Source organism: Arthrobotrys flagrans, assembly GCF_004000055.1.
Source record: "Arthrobotrys flagrans strain CBS H-5679 chromosome Unknown unitig_8, whole genome shotgun sequence".
Taxonomy (NCBI): domain Eukaryota; kingdom Fungi; phylum Ascomycota; class Orbiliomycetes; order Orbiliales; family Orbiliaceae; genus Arthrobotrys; species Arthrobotrys flagrans.
The window spans coordinates 1,625,989-1,648,353 of record NW_027137553.1 but is presented as its reverse complement, the minus strand read 5'-3'; the positions used below and the strand labels follow the sequence as shown (position 1 = coordinate 1,648,353).

The window sequence follows — 22,365 nt, the reverse complement described above, 5'->3', positions numbered from 1 at the left end:
GGCGCTCGGTAAATGGTGGTCTTGTGGGTAAATGGGATCCCTCAGGTTCGGTTCTGATATATCAACCTGTTATAATGCTGCAGGTGCCTTGGTTTTTTGCTCTCTTTCAAACCTGCATCTTCCAAGTCCCCGGAGCTGGCAAACTTGCATCCGAAATTTATGCAATCGATGAGCTGGGAGGCGTCTCACTTGGAATATTTCCCTTTACTCGTGAAACTTATGGCGTAATTGTAGTTAAACCCCCCCGCTCGAGCTCTGATAGCTCTGATAGCTCTCTAATAGCTAAGGATGAATGATGCCAAGTTCCACCTAAGCTGCCAGAGCTGCTATAAAGGCTATTGTAAACCCACCCTGCAGCACGATATTAAGCTTTCGGATTTTTCTCCATCCAATTATTACCTAAATCCCTCAGCTCAGCTCATATATCCTATTGTTTGCTCGACTATTAGATGCGTCAACAGCCAAAAAGAATGCAGCTTGGCCATTTGTGCAAATCCGACAACCGGGCTTGGATGCTCTTGGATGCATAGAATTTGATAGGAGGGATATCGCGGAAGGTAACGGTTAACTAGCTGAAAAAAAATAGATATCTCTTCGCCATTCCTACGCGGCTATTGGGTAGCTCTGACAAAAAACCCACCTGAAAGCTGTGCCGTCTGCCGACATTGAGTTTTTTTTTTATCGCCGTCGGCATTTCTTAGCTGGGTACTTTCTTGAAAAAAATGTGATATGCCTACCACGGCCCACGTTCAGGAAGCTGCCCACGATCACAAAGTTTACAGCATGGCATCCGGTAATCGTTAATTCTTGACCAACACATTTCTGATGCAACAGTAGATACCCTCAACTCTAGGCTAAGACCGCGTTAAGTTAATGCTGGCGGATATGAATTTGTCTATCCGTTCTAGATACTCAGACCCCATCTTATAATATTAACATGTAAACTTATGAAGTTGGAAGGCTAAACGCAGAGGGTATCATGTGTGCATGCGAAAAGGAATACTCCAAAGGAACAGGGAACGCTCAGTTGGGAAAGAAAGATCATGACAAAACAGAATATATGAACGATAGCTAAAACCGAATGGAACCAGTACCAAAACCTGTTATTCGCCTTTGGACGCTAACCATGCCTCCAAAATATTTCCATATGTATATGCACCAAAGTGGAGAAGAAAAAAGATGAAGCGGTGGAGAGGGAAGAATAAAAACAAAATTAAGTCAAGCACAGATCAGATCATTGTCTGTGCCACAAGCGAGCATAAATCGTTACTAGTAGTTAAAGATGTTAATCCGATCCTCGAACTGGGTTTTTTCGCTCCTCATAAATCTCGACGTCAATCGTGTCGAGGACAGCGAATCGCCATATGTGGACATGCCGTTTCTGCCCGTAGCGTCTGACCCGGCCAATCGCTTGTGTTTCAGCAGCAGAATACTGCTGATAGTTGACGGTGGCCAGAGGCGAGAGGAAGATGACATGGTTAGCTACCGTCAAGTTCGCGCCAGCAGCTGTTTCGGACATGGCTTCTAAAAGGAGGACACGGCTACCATTTTCGTTTTGGAACAGTGTAAGCTCGTTGGATCTGGCTTTCGTTGTACCCGCTAGCTGTGCGACGCCCACACCTGCTTCCTGAAGGACCGAGAAAACCTTCTTCAGTAGATCAGGGAACTGAATGAACAAAAGTACCTTCTCGTTTGCAGGAATGACGTTCTGAAGAAGCCGAACCAGGCTATCTAGCTTTACCCCGTGTGGCGTGGTGGAATCGTAGTCAGCTCCCAGGGAAGCTACTGGGACAATGCTCGCCTGTGGGACGAGACTTTCACATCCACTGTCCTTCCTGGGGCACTGTTTGCGTTCCACGGACCGAGCCATGCACTCAAAACAAGCCGAGTGCCCGCAAATGCTCGAGACGCTGATGCCCTCGAGCGGGAAGTTCCGTTGTGGCTCACATGCACAGATCCATCGGTGATTTGGGTCCTTAGCTTGCACCTGGCGGACAACCTTGAAAAATCGCAGAGAACGGAATCTGCCGACCAATTCCTTGAGAAGCCTGTTGACTTGGATCTTTTCCTCACGATACATAACTATATCGTTGTCGCGACTGCTGGCTCGTTGGACGGCGTTGCCATCGTCGTCGGATTCATTGGCATCGGCATCCCTTTTGATATTATCGTCATCCAAAGCCTTCTTGTTCTTCCTGTTACGGACTGCCCAGTTCTTAGCATCTTGCAGAATTTCTCGGAAGGTAGAAGTAGCGTCGGCATCCTCGAGACTTGCTCTCCTCTTCTGTTCTACAAACTTCAGGAAAGGATTCTCGGCTTTGGGAATCGCGGGGTTTGAGGATTGGTGCACTTTAAGCAAGGCAGACCGTAGGACCTTGAGAAGCTCCTCTTTATTGTTCTCTAGTTGCTCCTCGCGCTGTTTGACAATGTGGTCACAAGCTGTACGGGCGGTAGCTTTTGAATCCAACTCCCCCATGTTTAAAGAAAAATGACACAATGACTTCAAGAGGGCTTCCTCAGCGCTTGAACTGTCTCCAAGAGCCGAACGAAGGCGACTGTCTCGATCGCCACCGTTTTTGGAATTCCCTTTTCTTGTGACATTCATATCCATCGCTTTGACATGATGGTCAAGCTCGACGTATATAGCCTTTTCGCCGGCCGGCTGCATTATCGTGTGCCAGTGTTCGCTTGATGGAATTTCATCGATTTCGGCGATGTTCTACGTTAAAGTCATCAGAATCTGGTATATGTATGTAGTTATTGTATAACGGTGCATCTTACCTGTCTCATGAAGAGGTCCAAAAAGGCTTGGGCGTGAGTATGACGATCCTCATGCCATGCCGGTGTATGGGCTTCCTGGAAGGCGTGAAATGCCTCAACAGCTAACAAGCCAGAAGTTAGCGTTGTTAATATGAACGAGAAGGAGTATATATGGTGTTCAGTAGGCACTTACCACTTCGATCCCTTGCGATCCTTTTGTTGTTGATATCACTATTCGCAATATCGTCGTCAACACCGAGTCTAATTCCTAGGAAGACCGCGATCTTTTTGACGTCGTCAAAGTCCCCCAAAGCCGGAGTGCCCGAGAGTATCCATCGGAATGTTGCGAGAAGCCCGGGAATCATGTGCAAGGGAATTCCAGTACAATACGTGAATTCATCCACAACGAGTCGGTTGAACTGGAAGAGCTCGAAGAGTGGTGTATGCAGACCTTTCCAATCCCCTTTAAGGTTCTTGAGTCTCCAATTGTGGTCCTCGTAGACGGAGGGCTTTGGAATCACATTCGCTTTCTTCTTGGGTTCTGCGTCCTCAAACTCGGACCCGTCCTCGGTATCACTAGTCTGAGGGGTGTTCGCAGCAGACTTGCCCTTCGTAGCAGCTTTATTGTGAGCCTTTCTTCCGAGAAGCTGCTCCGAATCTCTTGCTTCCTTACGTCTCGCGTAGCCCTGGTTGATCTCAGAAAGGACCTCATCTGTATTCCCAAACTGCAGCCTTTCAATCTGCGGGCCCATCTTTTTTGTGCAGTCGTCGAGCCATTGCTGAAATTTTCGGCCTTCTTTCTTTGGAGCGTCACCACCACCTGAGAACTCCGCCAATCGCTCGAGATAAATCTGGCTTTTGACCAATGTCGCGGGAATCAGGATGATGTCCGCCTTCATGATAGCCTTGATGGTAAGCGCTTTCATGTTCCCCATTGTCTTGATGACCAGAACGTCGAACAGCTTGCTAGTGAATTTGGCGATTTCTGATGCCCATTGTTCCATTAGATGGCCTGGAACGATGATAAGAGTCCCTTTGACCGGAATCCTCCCATTACACTCCTCTGGCGGGGAGTACGAGCCTTTCATGAAAGCTAGGAGGCCCAGAATGATGGCGGTCTTTCCGTAGCCGACTGCGTCGGCCAGAATCCCCCCGCGAGTCCGGTTAGGCCTTGTGGCCTTGAAATCAGCTTTCCATGGAAGTCTCTGGTGGGTGGCTTCCACCACCTCTTGTTCGACGAAAGCTGGAGCCTCTAAGGACTCTTGCGACCGCATCCAAGTTAGTGACCTCAGCTGTTCTGGACGGAGCTGAAGCAGGAAGCCAGGTGGTTGCGAACTTTGTCGATCCTCTCGGTTGCTCTTCACCGTGAATGGTGGCAGAGACAACCTGGGAGGACTGACGTAGTCTGATTTCAGCCTCCAACTGATCGAGAGTTCCCCAAGCCCGGTACCAGCAGGAAGTAAATCAGCAGCTCGATGGCAGAGCGAAACGATGTTCAAGCCAATATTGAGAAGGAGGACATCCTGGCCGTTAACATGATCGACCTTCAACGCGGTTACCCAGGGTTGTGGACGCGCCTTCATAGCTCGTTCCCAAACGGCAGCCTGTTCAGGATCTTCGACAAGTGCCACCTTATCTCTGATTACCCCCCAAGAAAGACTTGGTTTCGAGGGTGCACAGATCCCACAGTCAAGACTCAAATTCCTGACATCAAAGTCAACCCAGTTATCCGTGGATGGAGTATGCTTGAGGCCCTCAATAATCCAATTGATGGATCCAAAGGTCTTTTTGGAATTAGACTCATCAATTATGTTCCATTCCCTCGGGAAGCCAGCTGAAAGAGCGGGAGTCAATCGTGTCCTGGACGCTAGGAAAGCAGCCGGAGAGGAACAGGTGTTGTGAGATGTAATATCTCCTGGGGGGCTGAATGAATACTCCGTTTGAATATCCCCGGACGGCCTAAGCCTCAGGGTTTCAACAGGTGCCCAAAACTGGTTGATGGTGACCTGAGTTCCCACCCGTGGCGCTTTCGTGCACGGGTCGAACACGTTATCGAATTTGGCGATTATTAGGCGGTATTCACCAAACTCGAGACGTTTGGAATCTCGGGCGATGACGAAGCCATCATTGGAACCATCTCCGATTCGGTGTGGATCGATGAATAAGAAGAGTCGGTTTCCATTCTCGTCGACTTTGCTATGCAAAGCCCTACAAGCCGTTCCACAGTTCGGAAGCAGTTTCCATTCACCAACGATACCAGCATCGAAAAGATATGCATTTGCTGGATCGGCCAGCAGAATATTCAGCTGCGGGTAAACCATTTTGTTGGTGAAAGCCGGATCCTGTAGTCCGAGCGACTTCTGCCAGGAGTCGAGCTCGGCACCGACTCCTTCGACGACCACATCAACAGAAGCAGTCCCCGGCACCCCAATCCTCCAAGTCCCCTCAAAGAGAGAGTTTTTGGTGTTGTCCACGAACATCTGCGCAACAGGAGGGGTAAACAGACGGCGCATCTCTTTGAAGTCATCTGCCGAGTTGTCCACCTTGACGAAGAGTCTCCATTCAAACTGTTGTGGTCCCATGAGGAGATCGAGACGTCCCAGCGGGCTATCATATTTGACGACCCATATCTCCTTCCTCCTCATCGTGCTGAAGGTGAACGTCGATGACAAGGCTCCAAGGATGCGTCGCTCAAAAATATCCCACTTTTTATCCTTGATCGGAAGGTTCTCGCAATGCAAGATTGCATGGCTGATTGCATTCTTAACGCCTTTAAACCTGACAACCAGGGGTAAGACGTCCTTGAGAAGGCTTTCGAATTGATACGGCTCACGTCTGCTAATCCGAAGGACTTCATACTCATGACGCGGCTTGATTCCGCATTGCTGGCAAGAGGTATGTCCACAAGCTTTGCAAACTTGTATCCTGTCCGCTGTTAATGTTTGAGCTTCACAGACACACTTCCTTGCACTCTTGGTCGCTGCGTTCTTGAGGTGCTTAAGCTCAAAGTTGTTGCAGACCCCAGGGTCCGTGGACATTACTGACTGCAATCGAGGCAACGTGATGGGCGAGACATCGAGAATGGAGGACTTGGAAGCTAATAGGTGTGTGCCGTCACCACGACCAAGTAGCTTCATCCCGACAACGAGCGCTGCCGCCATAGCAGTCCCGACGACAGTGCTACTCATAGCGTTCCCGGCCAAATCCTTGAGGTTAGCCTCGGTCTCCCTTGTGAAAAGGAGTTCGTCGGCGGGCAGTCCTTGCAAAGACAGGAGCTCGGTGCCTATCAGCGGACCACCTCGATAGGTCGAATAAGGAATCATGGATGGAGTTAAGCATTGAGTCAGGCCGTTGCCTCTCCCCTCCGTGTTCCTGTCGGCGTTCTGGCTGAGGTTGTGCACCCTCGCGACGAATCCAAGGTCAATTCCCCTGCTCGCACTTCGGAGGTAGTTAATGTCCATCAAGTCCTTTACCCTGTCGACTTGTTTGTTAATCCATGACCTCCACGCATTATCGAAGCAGGACGTTTTCCCGCTTTCCTCCCACCCCGTATAGGGGCGTTGGCGGCCGAGCCTTTCACCGACGCGTACAACATCATGCCTGTGTTCACAGGCGATCCATTCGACACCCTTGGCCCTCGGGTTGCTGTCGTCCTGTAGTTTTGATTTCACACGAACCTCGACAACTTTCGGGTGGTCGTCCTCCAAGCAAAATTCCTCGAAGGAGACCGATGCAGGCCTGGTTTTGGCGTTCACCATCCCCACCCAACTTTCCGGAAGACTGCCATCGCTGTCAGGGCCACCGAGGAACGCTACAAGGTACCCGCGCTGGCGGGTATGGGGTATGTAAAAGTTCTTGGTGTCGAAACGACTATGCCCCGCGACATAGCCGATCCGTCCAAACTTCGCAACGATGTCACCCCAGGGTGCTTGGCAAACGTTCTCGATGATAACGATCTTCGGTTTGTGCTTTATAACCCAACCCAACATCCCATAAAAGGTCCGACCCGACTCACCATCATCTTCTAGGCCTTTCCCATGGTTGTTCAGGTTGCTGTAGTCAACACATGACGTCCCAGCAACCAGCATGTCGCAGTCCCCCGGGACTTTGACTTTAGAGCCATATGCCGTTGTAGCATATTCTTTATTGAGCTCACACACATCTCGGAATAGGATCTTCGGGTGGAAGTTCCTTTCGATATATGCCTGCTTGAACGGCTCAATCTCGCAGGAAAACAAATGCTCAAAGGACATCCGGGCACCGAAGATTTTACCCAAGTGCTTAATTATCAAGCCGAGGGCGAGGAGAGGACTCTCCGTACCAGAGCACATGGTCGCAACTCTCAAAGGCCTCCCGTTAAGATGTTTGGCGACGTCAACAAGTCCGGAATGGTTCTCGGTGAGATCCGCGAAGATTTCATCGATGTCCGAGAGAGGTGGAAGGTCGTTCATGCTTGACTCGGTCCATTTGTTGACCGGGGTGCTCTTGAGAAGGGTGGCTCCGGGATTGGCTCTCGCGGGCTTCTTGGGGGCCTCGTCGACATCATTCTCGGACCTCTTTCGCCTTGACCTGGCCGGCGCCGCTCTGGCAGGTTCATCTTCAAATTCGGACCCTTCGTCGTCGCCATCATCGAAGTCAGGGGTGCCGAACTCTGCATCATCGAAGGCTGCAGCTCGAGATGGAGCAGCGGCTCTCTTGCGTTTCCCAAGGGGAGGAGGGATGTTCTCGCTTGAGAGGTGGTCAGCTGAGGACCTACTTCTAGTAAGTCTCCCAGGCCGAGTTGTCGAACTGCCTACGTTGGAAGCATTTGGGAGAGCTTGCAAGAGCCCAGCGCTGGAAAATACTTGAGACGCAGCTCCGGCTGGGATAGACGTTGTTGCATCGACTGCATCGCCAATGCAACCGTCCGATCAGCACATGTCCGACTTCGATCGCCAAATCTGGCGTCGAAAGAGAACGAGGTTACACAGGGATTCACTTACCAGGTTTTCCCGCAATTGGGTTGCCGGTTTGTTCTCGGACGGAGCCTAGAGACATTCGACTCCGGGTCCGTCTCAGCTGCTCGTTTTGAGCTACGAGCTCTGGAGCTAGTTCTTGGACAGGCTCTTGTTCATCGAGTTCATTACTCAACCGCCGTTTCGCACTTACTCCCTTTCGAGGCATGACGCTTCCTGCGATTCAGAACTTGGGACCTGCCCGTTTGGAAAGAAAGAGAGGAGCTTGAATAAAGGAGAGAGGTGAGATGAAAGATATTCGAAAGAATTGCCGATGAGCTAACCAGAAATCTTGTTCAGACTCCAAAGCTTGCTCTGTTTTGATGAAGGTGAAGATAAAAGGAAAGGAAGGCGAAGACGCGTCGCGACGACGTTTGAATAATAGGAATACACGGCAACGAGGGTTGGAACATTGTTTGTTAAATTTTTTTTCTCCCTCGAGAATCGTACGGTTCTACGCTACCCTTCACGATGAGGGGCGCGCGCAGTTAGGGTTTTGGAGATATCATGACATAGCAACTCTGGGGAGCGCAAGTCGCCATTAGGGCGCAAGTCGGCTAAGGGGCGTGTTGTGGTTTAACAGGCATTGTGCGTTACGAGCCTTGTTACACTTCCCATTTGGGTCGGGCGGGGCAGGGGTTCGGGCGGGGGGCTTCATGCTTGGCTTCATGTCTGATATCTTGCAGTTGTTGGAGCTGCATCTTTTCACGAACTCAATATGTACATAAAATTCTGCTAATTTTGCATATAGACGGTCTCCACGTATTTGGTCGGAAGTGGCGAAACAGGTTACCCGATGGATTTATAAATTTAGGCTCGGGATCTTTTGCCTGCTAGCCTGTGATACACTTTGTTCGCTCATTGTTGCATGAGCTGCACACCTTGTAGGCTCAACGACGACTTGTAACTGGACATTTGTGATGTTCGGCACGCGAAACCCTGAAACTTCCTACTTTTCTAGATTCTGGACTTCCTAATTAAAAGGACATGTTGATCTTTATAAGATGTTTCGACCGTCGGCAGATTTTTGTCGGAGGGTCGTTAGCGTGCAATTAAATTGTGAGGTTCTATCCATCTTGCACGGGAACTCTCTTGGATCCTGTCGTGTGCTATGTACTATTTCTGCGTAGAAGAATTTCTCGCCGAAAAAACGAGCGTGCACCGGATATTGTAGTTCTCATCTCCAACTCTGGCTTCGAGGCCGCCTCGACTCCAATTCGAGCTTTGGAGCTCCCAAATTTAATAAACAAAAAATTCTCTCTTCAGAATTCTCATTACCCGTCAGCCTGGCCGGTGGCCCACAAATACCCAAAGTACTCGTCGACCATCCCGCTATCCCCAATCCGCTCGCTTAACCCCTCCGGGCCTTCCGAATCGCTGTTGCGGGACTCGTAGACAAAATTACCCCTTTCGGTCGTAAATTCTGTGGCTCGGCAGACCCTCTGCTTCGGATGACGGCGCCGGAAAAGCTTGACCGAATGATAACCCCTGTACCGCTTGTTTCCGTTGATTACGTCTCACCGCATCTTCATCCATCTTCCTGTCAACCTCGCGCGGCCCTCAGGCTTCCCCTTCCAGGGACCCCGTAGAAAACAGAAGACAAGCTTTTTTCTCAGCCCCAATTGCTGGCGAAATATGTGGTTGCTTCCTCATCATCGTAATAAAGTTCAACTCGTAGTCCGCAGCGGCCTCAGGGTGCGCCTGTACGTGCATTTCCGGATTCGGTCGTATCGACCCTCGCAGGCAACCTTTCCAGTCGCCAGCGCTCAGAAACACCAAGGAAATTTACCGTTTCTTGCGATCAATTCCCGAACGGAATTTGTATTATATAAACCGCTCTTCCAAGAACTCCCAAGACTTTCTTCCCCTGTGTAGTCAAAAGTCACATCTCTTTCTCTTCCTCTTGAATTCCATAAAAAACAGACCTGCTAAAGGGAACCTATCTACTATCCTCCCGCAGAATCGGGAAAACAACCCACTTCCCAAAACAAAAGTCCAACAAAAACAACACAAAAAAATGGCAGCAACCCACTTCTCCTCCGTAGAAATAACCTCCGTCATCTTCCTCGTAATCTTCACGATCCTCTTCGTCCCCTCGATCTACATCTGGGCCACCTACATGCGCGCCGGCTACCACTGGCGCTACGGCTTCTGGGGCGCCTTCATCCTCTGCTCCGCCCGTCTCGCCTGCTTCATCTCCGAACTGGTCTTCTATTCGACCGGCTACACCAACACCTCCGCCGCGATAGCCTACATCGTCACCCTCTCCATCGGGTACATCGGCTTGCTGGAAACGGAATCGGCATTGTTCGTCAGCTGGGCCGAAACGCACATCGAATTCAATCCCACCCAGCAGCAGTTTCATGGGAAGGTCAGGTTGTTGAACATTGCGGGGTTGGTGCTCGTGGTTTACGGGAGCAGCAGTTACGACAGCGGCGGGAACGTGGACGGGACGGCGTTGGCGTGCATCCAAGCCGGCACCATTATATTTTTGGTCCTGACAGTGATCCAGTCGGCTTATGTGGCGTTCGGGTGGGCGATGCGCAGGAGGATGAGCAACGTAAGTCTCCCAACCCCCATCCTTCAAACTTTTTTTTGAATCACGGATGCCAACGGAGAGAAAAGACCCTAGCGATCCTCTCCGTGACGATGCTGGCGCTCTACGTCCGTATCATCTTCGGCGTCTACTCTACCTTCCACCGCGAGGTCTCGATGATCAGGTTTAAAGATTCGAACGTAAAGTATCTCGTCGGGTGCACGCTGGTCCCCGAGACGGTCGCCTTGATACTGTTGATCGCGGCCGGGTTCATCAACATTAAAAGCAAGAGCTTCAGACCCCTCAACAGGAACGGGGGTGCGCCGGAGGCTTATAGCGTTGATACTTTGGAGGCGAACAAGAGGGGTCAGGTTGTTGGTGAGAGGGTTTAAAACGTTGTTTCGTATCGTAGCCACTCCTCGCACGGCGTTGGTGTTTCTGGGATGTATTTTTTTTTTTTTTTTTTTCATGCATGTTTAATGTTCAAAGGCGTTTCCGGTTTCCATTTCGTCTGCACGGGACTGGGTCCGATCGTACCGCGGTCGAAGATACCCTTCTATCGATTTTATATTCCGTGCGTATCGACGTCTCCATTCGTAGCGATTACAACATGTACGTGTGAAGACTCGGACCCAACGGTTTGCATATAAAAAGTACGTAGCCATCATATACCATTAGTCATTACCGCTCTATAGCTACCGAGTCCTGTATAACCGACCGGCCCCGTAAGCACGTACAATCCGACAGGTCTACCATACTCGCGAAGGATAAGCACCAATCGAACGAAAAACAAGAGCGCTGGAAGAAAAGACGCCGTGCTCCCCGCAAAAAAACACAAGGCTACCCATCCCGCATCTTATAGATAATCGCGAAACTCGGGTCATCGCGCTAGAAATGCAAAAAACCGGGGTGAAAGAGAGCGTGTGACCCCCCCCCCAAAAAAAAAAAGACGGAAAAAGAAGGACGCCATACTCTCACCAACCATGCAGCATCATCTATAACCCTCTACCGTATTCACCTAAAATTATGAATCACAAAAATAGCAACAACCCACTCCACCATAAACCAGCACACCAGATACCAATCCAACCCTCCCAAAGCCCACCACGGCACATCCAACCCCCCGTCCAACGGATCGGCCTCCCATTCCCACCGTTTCCTTCCATATCTCAACTGCGTCATGATGATACACTCCTCGTCGTCCCTCTGGCATACCCCTTTCCTTCCCAAATTCTTCCACCTCGGCCCCAACGGTCCGCTGACGTAATGCGCCTCGCCGAGCAATCCGTACTGTCGGGTATCGTTAAACGGATAGAATTTATCACCCCAGTGGCCGTCAAAGTAGAACCACGATATGGGCGCTTCCGGGTTGTTCGCCGATGGGAGGAGGAGGTGGTTCGAGAGGTTGTAATTGTACATTCTGCTGTTGAGCGTCAGATCCCAGAGGGGGCCGGTGTCGGTGTTGTCGGCAAGGAGGCCGAAGGGGACGATGTATTCTTGTTTTCCGGCGGTGGCGTAGTTGGCGTGCGTGCCGACCGCGGAGTAGATTACCGGCTGTGCGGTATCTTCAGCATGACTTTCGATTGTTCAGGAACGGTGTTATCACATACCCTCTTCCCCTTCTTCTCGAGGGCCTCCCAGACATACGCATCACCGCCGGTATGCTGGCTCAGAAACATATACTTCGGCTCCCCGTTCACGAACCGTACCATGCTGTGCTCCCAATCACCCACATGATTTCCGAACCGCACGTTGAAAACCACGTTTCCGAGATTGTAGCTGTAAAAGTAGAACCAGAACGCGTCGACGACGCCGTTGCCCTTGTCGACCCAGATCAACGTACCAGGAGCATCGCATTTGCCGGTTTTCAGATCGGGGATGTTGAAGCGGGCGGAGAGCCAGCCGGGGTGGGCTTCCGGGTCGTCTTTGCTGGTGAGGTAGATGTAGGGTGCGTATTGATTGAAAAGGGAGAGGTTGTCGAGCGTTACTTCTTCGTGGACGTCGGTGAAGTTCAATTGAGGGGTGGTCCGTCGGAGACTGTTTCGATCGTTAGCATCCTCCCGGGAAAAACGATCGGGGAAACGTACTGCAAATCGATATCGCCCGGCCAGTACTCCTCCTTCGAATACAAATGTATCAAAGGTGCGTACTCCAGCACGTATTTCGGCACATCACCACCGTGCCCTCCCGCCTCTTTCCTCAGCCGTTCCCTCCCATCCAACCGTCTTTTTTCTTCCTCGTAGTCACCCCAATCCCCCCATTTTTCGTCCTGTCCTTCGAACCTCGGATCGGGCTTCCCATCGCCGGTTCCGGTACTCTGCCGTACCAATCCGAGGCTGTTGTCCAACGTCCCATCCGATTCCGATCTCCGCTTTTCCCAATTCGACTTTAACGCTTTCTCCCTGACTCGGACGAACCGATGACCTTCGGGGCTTATAGCACCGTGCCATCTTTTGGATTCCGCTTTTCGTTTTGCGGGCGATCGGGCAGCCCAGAGGATATCGTGGTATGCTGTTCCGAAACCCGCAAAGATCCCGCCGACGACGTAGGCGAAGAGGGTGGTGAGTACGGAGGGGTTTTCGTAAAGGATCGTGCCGGCGGCTGCGGCGGCTAGGGTGAAATTCGAGACGCCGGTGGTGTTGTGAGAAGGTATCAGTGGGTCGGGAGCGGACGGAGGCACTGTGAATACGATCGTTAGATATGCAAATGGTGACTGTGGAATCGATAGGGCCGGCTTACTCTTCGGCAGCAGTCAGCCGGGCAAACACCCTGGCACAAAGATCGATCGAGAGAAAGAGCGGGTCGAACAAACGAAAGAGAGAGATATATATAGATATATATCTATATATATCTATATATATAATATGAAAATAAAAAATAAAAAAAGACCTGAAAAACTAGGGACGCCCTCGAGGTTTTATAAAGATCCCATCACCTTCCGTTCCATCCGTCGAGTTTTCCGCTACGAGAGCCAGCGAAGCGTGCGCGGTTGTTCCGGAAGTGCCGCTGCAAGCAAAGTGCTTCCACCCTGGACGGAAAGACGAAAGGCCTAACTAGACCGGGAAAACGTTGTGCGCCGGGGTAAGCTAAAAAACGCCGCCCTGTCCGGTCGAGCTGCCACGCAAACTCTGCCTCCCCACGGTTGAGAATGGATGAGGATTCTATGTCGGGGTCCGAGATTTCAGAGAGCGTCGTATGGGAATCAAAGGACGTCCTCGTTCGCTCTTTCTTGTGATAATGTTCCTTGTCGAAGATGACGGAGTTCCAAATATAGGCGGTGGGGGTGTTCCAACAATCCGTTGAAACTCGAGTCGATTCGATTCCTATGCAATCCCAACCCAGTATCCCCACTTCCTTTCGATATAAAATCGAATAAAGGAGGAGGAGGAGAAGTATAGCAGATGAACGGACTTGTAAAGTACAGGCGGCGGGAGTGGCTGTCGAGGAACGCAAGGGTTTGCGTTGGGGGACAGCTCTTCCTTTTAAAACACCCCTGTGCGAGAGAAGCCAGCCTTATAATAATCGTCTTCGGGGCAATCTGATCGCACTCTACTTCGAACCGAGGCAACAGACGATGGAAGGTGGATGGTGATTTTAATTTAATTTAATTTAATCTAAATGTCCAGCTGAAATATATGCTGACAGCGAAGCGGGGAGCAACGGTAGGTCCTCGTGTTCGGATCATTGGCGAGAGTCCGCAAAAGCTTCGACGGACCCGTTTACTCGAATTCAGCATGAACTCCCGCCGGAGTCGGTATCAAACCTTTTCACCAGCGGGCTATGGCACTTGAAGAAACTGTCTTATTATAAATCGCAGAACTAGTAGCCTTGGCTCCCTCCGTTTCTCACCGGCTTATTATTATTAATTTTTTTACTTTTTTTTTCTTCGTCAAAAGGGAAATGGGTGTTTGTTGGTCACGCTGTCGGGCCCTGGCTTCGATCCGGTGATACATCTGGACACCACCATCTCAAGGTGACCTTTGCGGTACGTAGGTACCGAGTACCAACGTACGACCGGAAAGGAAGCCTGGATCGAAAGGTGCACGAGAAGCTGTAGGGCAAAGGTGTATCCGTTATATCAAAAAAAAAAAGGGAAGGTCGGATTGCGGTTTTATCTTCCGTCGAAGAGCGGACCTCAGCTGGCGGTACCATCTCCGCCGTCTGGGTTTGCTTGAGAAAGACATGATGTCCACCAAGGGAATTCTCATTCGATGCGATGCCACCCACACACGCTCCGTTCGGGAATCTTAGACACGGCCCATCGGTATCACCGGACCACCCCAACATGACCTCCCATTTGACAATGGTCACCGTGAAGCGAGAATCCGGGGTACACATGATAAACCCACTTTTTGAAGACCATCTATTTCATCTTTCGATGATACCTACGATCGAGAATAAAAAAACACCGCTATATACACTCTCCCCCCCCACCCGAATAATTATAATAATGATCTACAAATCGGGTCTCGTCGTCTCGGGTCCCCACATCGGGCCCGTCAAGCTCGTCAGTTTCTCGCTGTTCTCGCACGTCGCCCTTCCGCTCAACGGTCCCGGCTTCGGCACCCCGTTTACCTCCGGGGGAACGTCACCGGTAATAACGGTGGTGTTTATCGGCAGATCCTTAGTAGATTGTGCGTAGCTCTTCAGAGCATCCAGCAGCTTGACCGTTGTCTCCGGGGTCAGGTCTTCGTAATAGTCGTCGTTGATTTGGACCATCGGTGCTGTAATTCGCAGATCAATACCCTCCTCGGGACCCATATATATATTAAGAGAGAAGGAAATACGAACCGTTAACACAAGCGCCGAGGCATTCCACCTCGCTGAAAGTAAAGATTCCATCTTCGGTAGTATGTCCCGGTTTGATCCCCAGATGGTCTCCGATGGCCTTCATGATCGAGTCGGAATTGCACAGCTGGCACGGCGTGGTCGTGCAAACCTGCAGATGGAACTTGCCCACCGGGTTGCGGTTGTACATCGTATAGAAACTCGCGACCTCTGTTTTACAATCAGCTTCGTTCCCTTTCCGTACACGCGGATGGGTATCATACCGTAAACCCTCATCGGTGGCATCTCGAGTATCCTGGCGACCTCGTTCATAACGCTCAAACTCGAAAACCCATGCTGCCGCTGTCCCAGGTCGAGGACGGGCATGACGGCCGCCTTCTTGTACTGCGGAGGGTACCGCTTCAGGATCTCGGCGATGAGTTTTTCGTTCTCCGGGCTGAATTTGAACGGAATGTTGGCATGGTTGTCGGGTGTGTCGCGGTGCTGTCAAAGTTCCCACCATGATGCGTACCATGTTAGCCATTTCGTGTCCAACCGTAGCTACCGTTCAGGGTTCGTGAGTAGGAGGAACGTACGACGGCCAATGCGTGGCTACCCCGTGACGACGACGGCGGGGACGATGCCGCAGCCCTCACGACCGGAGTGGCGGTACGAGGTCGGACGGTCCGAGCGGCGGCTCCGCAGGCGGCCGCCAGCCGTAGCGATACCGATCGAGCGGCCATTGTAAAGTATTATATCGAAAGTGCGAAGGGGTCGAGGGAAGCGGATGCGGAAGACCCAGCGGAGGATGGTACGGGGTGGGGTGTGGAAGTGGGTGTCGAGGTCGTTGCGAGGTTTGGGCTTGTTTAATTTTCCATGCGGTCGTGGACGTACACCGGGATCGATATACCGACCGCAGAACGCACCGATTCGAACGGAGAAAACGGTGAGCTCGTAGTTTACACGATATGTTTCATCCGACGGTCCGTGATGATGGAATATCTCGATTGACTCCTTCGAACCGTCGTCAAAGTGGCTTCGAAAATTCCCATCCGTGCGCCGAATAAGCGAGCCCTGATTGGCCAGATTCGGTTTCCTTCAAACTTCTTCTCCGCCCGAAAACCTCAATCCACATTCTCAAGATATCTTTGATCTCCGATACCATGCCCTCGAATCACGATTTACCTATAATCGAAAATAATGTCGACTTCGAATTGCCAGACGGCTGAACGTGTCACCATCGCCTCTCGTTCACCGTTTTCGAACCGGGATTCTCAACCGAAGGAACCGGTATTCGATGAGAACGAAGAGACGGAGGTACGTATCGTACCCCCACCTCCGTACGAAGGAAAATACCAACTCACCTCCAGTCGTTCTACGTGATCCTCGACGTCTCCGGCGACGACTTTGCAGCATACGGTAAATACCGCGACGGCCGTAAATTCCGTCCTCGCATCGGCGACCGTTACTACGAAGACGACGCCTCGGGTTCCGAGAACGCCGGTGCCTCGGATTCTGAGGGCAACGAGCCCGGTACCGCAAACCGAGACGATGAAAATACAGACCCGGAAGCCGATAATGATGATGAAGGAGACGATGGCGGCAACGAGAGCGACGGATCTAGGTCCTCGGATCCATCGAACGTACCGGACGGTCCGAGGGAGTTATCTTTACAAATCCTGGATTTGGATAGCAGGACACCGTTGGTAAGCTACGAGGGGAAGATATATTCCTGCAGTTGGAAGGTTTCGAACGGTACGGAGATGATATTCGAACCACCGCCCGCGATCGACCCCTCGAGCGCGGAAGAAGAAGGGAGGAAGTTGAAGCAGAACCGGGAGTCAAGGTTGTTCGCAACCACCGTTCATAGGTTGGAGGGTTGGCCGGGGAAATTGAAACCTCGGGGGAGGGATAAACAGGAGGTTTCGACGAAGGCTAGGATGTTCGCGGAGAGGCTGGATGCCGTTTTGGAGCACAGGTTGAAGGAGGCGGCGAAGAACGAAGAGGACGTGTCGGGGGTGACGATGAAAAAGTTCAGCGAGGGGCAGCACGCGCCGGCGGGGTGGAGGGTCTGATGCACCCATGCCCGGGGTGTCATTTACGCAACGGTCTTCTTCTTTTATATATCAAAACTCTCAACGTTCTATTCTAACGCCGTATTTTCTCACCGGACCGACGAACAAAAGAGGACGCTTTATACAAAAACTAATAATACAAAGCAATCTGCTCCGGATCGAACAAAGAACAACCTAATCGATAGGCGGACATGAAAATCTCGAAACCGGTGTGCGCGTAGGTGTGTATCATAGCTCATCCTTCGGATTAACCCCAACCTTCTGCCTCCACTTCTCGAATATGGCCTCGATATCCTTCCTCATCCCGCTCTGCATCTGGTCGGGTAGAACAACGGTATACTCCACCAGCAGATCACCGTGTCCGTCTTCTTGCCAAACGGGCATACCTTCACCCTTGATGACATCCACGTGACCCGGTTGAACAACCTGTCCCTTCTTCCTCCCAAGTTTGACCTCATGACCGTCCAAGTGCGTAAGGTTCCTGCTCCAATCGCCCAAAAGGGCTTCCCTCAGACTCAACACCTCCTTGTGAACCAAATCCCTCCCACGCCGTCTGAACCACCATCCGTCGAGATGCTCGTCATTCGGCGATTCGGCCGGATTCCGTTCGTCAAGTTGGATGATAAGATCCCCGGCAACCCAATCGGGAGATTCGTCGGCTTCGTTTTCAAAGTTAACCCTCATACCGTTCGGTACGCCCTTGTCGACTTCCAACCAATGCGTGACGGGCTTCTTGACCACCCGAGCGCCGTGGCAGACGGGACAAGGATTCGTGATCTTGCTACCTTTACCCTGACATTTATCACAAACCGCCTGCATCTGTTGGAATATCCCCGGAGCGAGCATTTGTTTGATAATCCTCACCCCGCGTCCGTTACACTGATCGCACCTCTCGGTATGCCCGTCGCTGGATCCGGAACCCTCGCATTCTTCGCAAATCTGTTGTTTCGTAACCGCGAATTCGACCCGATTTCCGTTGTAAAAGTCCTTCAGAGGGATGGAGACCTTGACTTCCATGTTGTGACCGCGACGTTGGCCATGTCCGTGACCTGCGTGACCACCGCCGCCGAAGAAACGGGAGAAGAGATCGAAGGGGTCGTGGTGTCCGCCGCCTTGGCCGCCGCCCTGTTGGTGTTGCTTGTAGCCGTCGTAGCCGTATTTGTCGTAGACGCGGCGGGATTCTTCGTTGGAAAGGGCCTCGTAGGCTTCGGCCACGTCGATGAATTTTTGGTGGGCTTCTTCGTTCTCACTGGTTTCCTTCACATTAGTGTCGAGTTGCAAGCTTGGGAGCGGGAGCACAGGCATACGGGTTCTTGTCCGGATGGTATTTCTTGGATAGCTGCTTGTAGGCCTTTTTGAGCTCTCGATCCGAAGCTTTCCTGTCGACTCCCAGGATCTATCGTCGTAAAAGTTAGCATCGAGGTCGTTGCGAAATAATGCGGTGAAACAACCTTGTAGAAGTCCGGCGCGGCAAGAGCCAGCAGCGGCAGTAAGAAAAGAAGCAGCTGCAAGAACAGCATTTTGGAAGAAGAGAAAAAGAAAGAAAAGTAAAGCCCGACAGGGGGCGTGCGACTTGGGATGCAGTAGCTCGGACTCCGAGAAGCTTTAAAAAATTATGCGAACCCGATACCGACAGTTTCGATAAAACAAAGTCGATTGCGCCGGAATACCGTCGTCGGCCGCAAAAGAAAAAGAAAATTATAGAATAGAGAATAGAATTAAAACAAAAGAGCCTTTGCGGACAAAAGCGCAAACGGAGGGAGGGAGGGCACCTTGGTATCAGTCCCCGAGCGACAGTGGATAGGAAGATGGAAGAGCGAGATGAGATGGGAAGGAACATGCAGCGTGTCCAGAAATCATCCTTTGATATCGCGAGAGCCGCAAGACTTTGGACCAAACTTGATAACACGTTGACAGTAACACCGGGACAGCTGTTGTGTTGCGTGATGTGTTGCGGGCCTTGTCACCTCGGCCGGCTGTTGACAAACCCTCCATTTTTACACATAAGACCAACCTTCTCCAAACTCAGCCGGGCGAGGCTCGGTCGAGTCGGTTGGGATAAGGTTGCGGACCAGGGTGTATCGAGACGGCCTCGCGAATAGGCCTGAAATGATTCAGGCCACTCATCGATGAGTCGCAAAGGCGCCAGGCCAGCAAATGGCCGGAAAGAAGAAACACGAAAGCGTTCGAATCAGGTGAACTCGTGTTAATGTCCCCGTCGAGTCATCGTGGAATGTCTCGTTGGCGTTGAGTCACTACGCAATCAAACCCTGGCTCGAACCGTTCGCGTTTTGGGGCTGTCATGGTTCTGGAAAACTGCGCTTTGGCTCACTTTGCTGGATCGGATTATTCCAACGAGCTTAAATCCCCATCTCTGCCCGTCGCAATTTTTCTACTTTTTACTTTGCTCTTCAGCGGACACAATCTTTATCTCTTCTCTCTCTCTGGAATTAGGTTTTAGAATTAGATCAATTGTCTAATTTTCGGGCTCGGGAATCTCCTTTTCTTTCTCCAAGCTGCGAGTTGCTGCAGCGCGTTGCGACTTGGGATAAATTACCACACTTCCAACGCACCCTCATACATCCCACCATATCACCATGGCTCCCCTGGATAATCTCATCTTCGCCATCAGTGGCAGTTTCGACGGATACACCAAGAGTATGCGATCCGATTGATCCTAAAATCTACCGGTTCTACCGAATTCTAACTACCGATCGTACCCTCTAGAGGACATTGAAAGCCTCATTGCCAACAATGGCGGTGTTGTTAAATCTTCGGTTACCAAAGCTGTTACCCACCTCATCACGACCACGGAGGACTACCTGAAGAATACTACAAAGGGTACTTGCCACACCTATCGTGCGGACAGGACGAATTGCTCACGCTTATTATTATTATTATTCTAGTTGGCAATGCATCCGCAAACGGAATTCCAATCGTCACCATCTCTTGGTATGTCTTTCAACTCCAACAGGTCAATGATGTCAAATTGTTATTAACAGATAACAACAGGCTGGAAGATTCGGTCAAGAAGGGAAAGAAGCAAGCCGAAAGCAAGTACGACCCTTCGAAACCGGCAAAGGCGTCTACATCCAAGGCGTCTACATCCAAGGCTTCCGCATCCAAGGCAGCCGCAGCTCCCAAGGCCGCTGGGACCAGAGCCCCCTCTGCCCGGGCCGCTGCCGCTTCGCAGGCTTCTCAGCCGGCTTCGCAGACCGCTACTATCACCGGGAAGAAGCGCGGTCGTAAAGCCGTTGATGATGATGAAGAGGATGATGAAGAAGATGCAAAGCCGGCTAAGGGTAAGGGTAAAGCTATAGCCGCCGATACCAAAACCAAGGCCAAAGCTCCCGCCGCCAAGAAGAGAAAGGCAAAGAAGGAGGAATCGGAGGATGAAGACATGGATGAAGAAGAAGAGGAGGAGGAGGAGGAAGAAGAAGATGCGGATCCGGTTGTGGATGACGAAGAGGCAGCCGAGCGTGAGCGTCAGAAGGGGTACAAGGCTCCTGTTGACGAAATGTGTGAGTATTCGCCATTTGTAGCCGATGCTGCATGCGTTCTAACCAACATTCGATACAGGTGGTTTGAGATACTCGGGATACAAAGTTTACGAGGATTCGGACCACGTCAAGTACGACGCTTCCCTCAACCAGACCAACATCGGCAACAACAACAATAAATTCTACATCCTTCAATTGCTCTACAAGGGGAAATCGCACGCCGTCTGGACCCGCTGGGGCCGTGTCGGAGAGGGTGGTCAGAACAAGCTCATATCGGGTCTCGGCCTCGACGGCGCCATCAAGGAGTTCAACAAGAAGTTCAAGGACAAGACCGGCGTCGTCTGGGATGACCGCCTCAAGGCGAATAAGCCCAACAAGTACACATACCTCGAAAAGGACTACGCACCTCCGGAAGACGAGACGAAGAAGGTCAAGAAGGAGGATGACACCGAAGTCGTCGAGTCCAAACTTCCGTTGCAGACTCAAGCCGTCGCGAATCTGATCTTCAACAAAGATTTCATCCAGCAGAGCATGGCGGATCTCAACTACGACGCCAAAAAACTCCCGCTCGGCCGTCTCAACAAGAACACCATCGCCCGAGGTTACGCTCAACTGAAGGCTATCGGCGAAGCCCTCAACGCCGGCACTTCCAACCGATCGGTCTTCGAACAGCTCACGAACGCTTACTACTCCACCATCCCCCACTCCTTCGGCCGTGACCGTCCGACCGTCATCAACAGCGACCGCCTCCTCAAGGCCGAAATCGACCTCGTCCAATCCCTCGGCGACATGGCCATCGCCGAAAAGATCATGAAAGACGTCGAATACGCCGAAGACGAGCAAGGCAACCGCATCCACCCGCTCGACAAACAATTCGCCTCCCTCGGCCTCCTCGAAACGACTCCGTTGGAAGAAGACACCAAAGAATACCGATACCTCCGCGACTACTTTCACAAAACCCACGGTCAAACCCACTCTCACATCCGCGCCAAGGTCGTCCACATCCTCCGTATCGAACGTAAAGACGAAAGGAATACCTACGCGAAGGAAAGCTACGATAACTTCAAATCCGACAACCGTCGTCTCCTGTGGCACGGTTCCCGCGCCACGAACTTCGCCGGTATCTTATCCCAAGGTCTCCGTATCGCTCCTCCGGAAGCTCCGGTCAACGGTTACATGTTCGGAAAGGGTGTCTACCTCGCCGACATCTCCACCAAATCGGCGGGATACTGCGTTCCTTCGATTTCCGGTCACATGGGCCTCATGTTGCTCTGCGAGGCGCAATTGGGTAATCCGATGTACGAATTGACAAATTCGGATTATTATGCTGCCGAAAACTCGAAGAGGGCGGGATGCATGTCGACTTTCGGTATGGGTAAGACGGCGCCGAAGGGGTGGATGGATGCCGGTGAGGTGCACGAGGATTTGAAGGGTGTTCAGATGCCGAATCCGGAGAGTAGGACCGGAGATTCGAACGTCGCGGGTGCTTATTTGCAGTACAACGAGGTTTGTTCCACCTTTTCCCATTTGAATGCACGGTTGAGAGAATGGTAACTAACCGAGCTTTTTTTCACCAGTACATCTGCTACTCGACCGCGCAGATCAAATTGAGGTACCTGTTCTACGTCGACTTTCATTGATTCGAATTCGTGGTCGTCGGATGTATTCTTTTATAAAAGCTCAAAAATGTGACGGCATGACATGGCAATGGGTTGGCGGCTTCAATTGGTTTG

General features: G+C 51.4%; 7 protein-coding genes across 7 annotated transcripts; 3 read left to right on the top strand and 4 right to left on the bottom strand.

The window, feature by feature from the left end:
- Positions 1-1,285: 1,285 nt before the first annotated feature.
- DFL_006985 (uncharacterized protein) lies at positions 1,286-7,923 on the bottom strand (the record flags this gene model as incomplete). Its single annotated transcript, XM_067636496.1, has 4 exons — positions 1,286-2,719; positions 2,782-2,882; positions 2,954-7,645; positions 7,743-7,923. 4 exons carry the CDS (start codon positions 7,921-7,923, stop codon positions 1,286-1,288), a joined length of 6,408 nt encoding a protein of 2,135 aa, XP_067488107.1.
- A 1,848-nt stretch (positions 7,924-9,771) lies between these two features.
- On the top strand, positions 9,772-10,682 carry DFL_006984 (uncharacterized protein; the record flags this gene model as incomplete). The annotated part of the gene is made up of 2 exons (XM_067636495.1): positions 9,772-10,314; positions 10,380-10,682. The coding sequence occupies 2 exons, from the start codon at positions 9,772-9,774 to the stop codon at positions 10,680-10,682; spliced, it is 846 nt and encodes a 281-aa protein (XP_067488106.1).
- A 622-nt stretch (positions 10,683-11,304) lies between these two features.
- DFL_006983 (uncharacterized protein) lies at positions 11,305-13,237 on the bottom strand (the record flags this gene model as incomplete). Its single annotated transcript, XM_067636494.1, has 6 exons — positions 11,305-11,844; positions 11,901-12,327; positions 12,378-12,900; positions 12,963-12,969; positions 13,030-13,059; positions 13,226-13,237. 6 exons carry the CDS (start codon positions 13,235-13,237, stop codon positions 11,305-11,307), a joined length of 1,539 nt encoding a protein of 512 aa, XP_067488105.1.
- Positions 13,238-14,745: 1,508 nt separating this feature from the next.
- On the bottom strand, positions 14,746-15,800 carry DFL_006982 (uncharacterized protein; the record flags this gene model as incomplete). Its single annotated transcript, XM_067636493.1, has 4 exons — positions 14,746-15,014; positions 15,082-15,288; positions 15,342-15,561; positions 15,654-15,800. The coding sequence occupies 4 exons, from the start codon at positions 15,798-15,800 to the stop codon at positions 14,746-14,748; spliced, it is 843 nt and encodes a 280-aa protein (XP_067488104.1).
- A 457-nt stretch (positions 15,801-16,257) lies between these two features.
- Positions 16,258-17,132, top strand: DFL_006981 (uncharacterized protein; the record flags this gene model as incomplete). Its single annotated transcript, XM_067636492.1, has 2 exons — positions 16,258-16,374; positions 16,428-17,132. The coding sequence occupies 2 exons, from the start codon at positions 16,258-16,260 to the stop codon at positions 17,130-17,132; spliced, it is 822 nt and encodes a 273-aa protein (XP_067488103.1).
- A 228-nt stretch (positions 17,133-17,360) lies between these two features.
- Positions 17,361-18,652, bottom strand: DFL_006980 (uncharacterized protein; the record flags this gene model as incomplete). Its single annotated transcript, XM_067636491.1, has 3 exons — positions 17,361-18,381; positions 18,440-18,528; positions 18,584-18,652. The coding sequence occupies 3 exons, from the start codon at positions 18,650-18,652 to the stop codon at positions 17,361-17,363; spliced, it is 1,179 nt and encodes a 392-aa protein (XP_067488102.1).
- A 1,077-nt stretch (positions 18,653-19,729) lies between these two features.
- DFL_006979 (uncharacterized protein) lies at positions 19,730-22,272 on the top strand (the record flags this gene model as incomplete). Its single annotated transcript, XM_067636489.1, has 6 exons — positions 19,730-19,790; positions 19,860-19,973; positions 20,039-20,084; positions 20,145-20,653; positions 20,712-22,138; positions 22,210-22,272. The coding sequence occupies 6 exons, from the start codon at positions 19,730-19,732 to the stop codon at positions 22,270-22,272; spliced, it is 2,220 nt and encodes a 739-aa protein (XP_067488101.1).
- Positions 22,273-22,365: the final 93 nt, after the last annotated feature.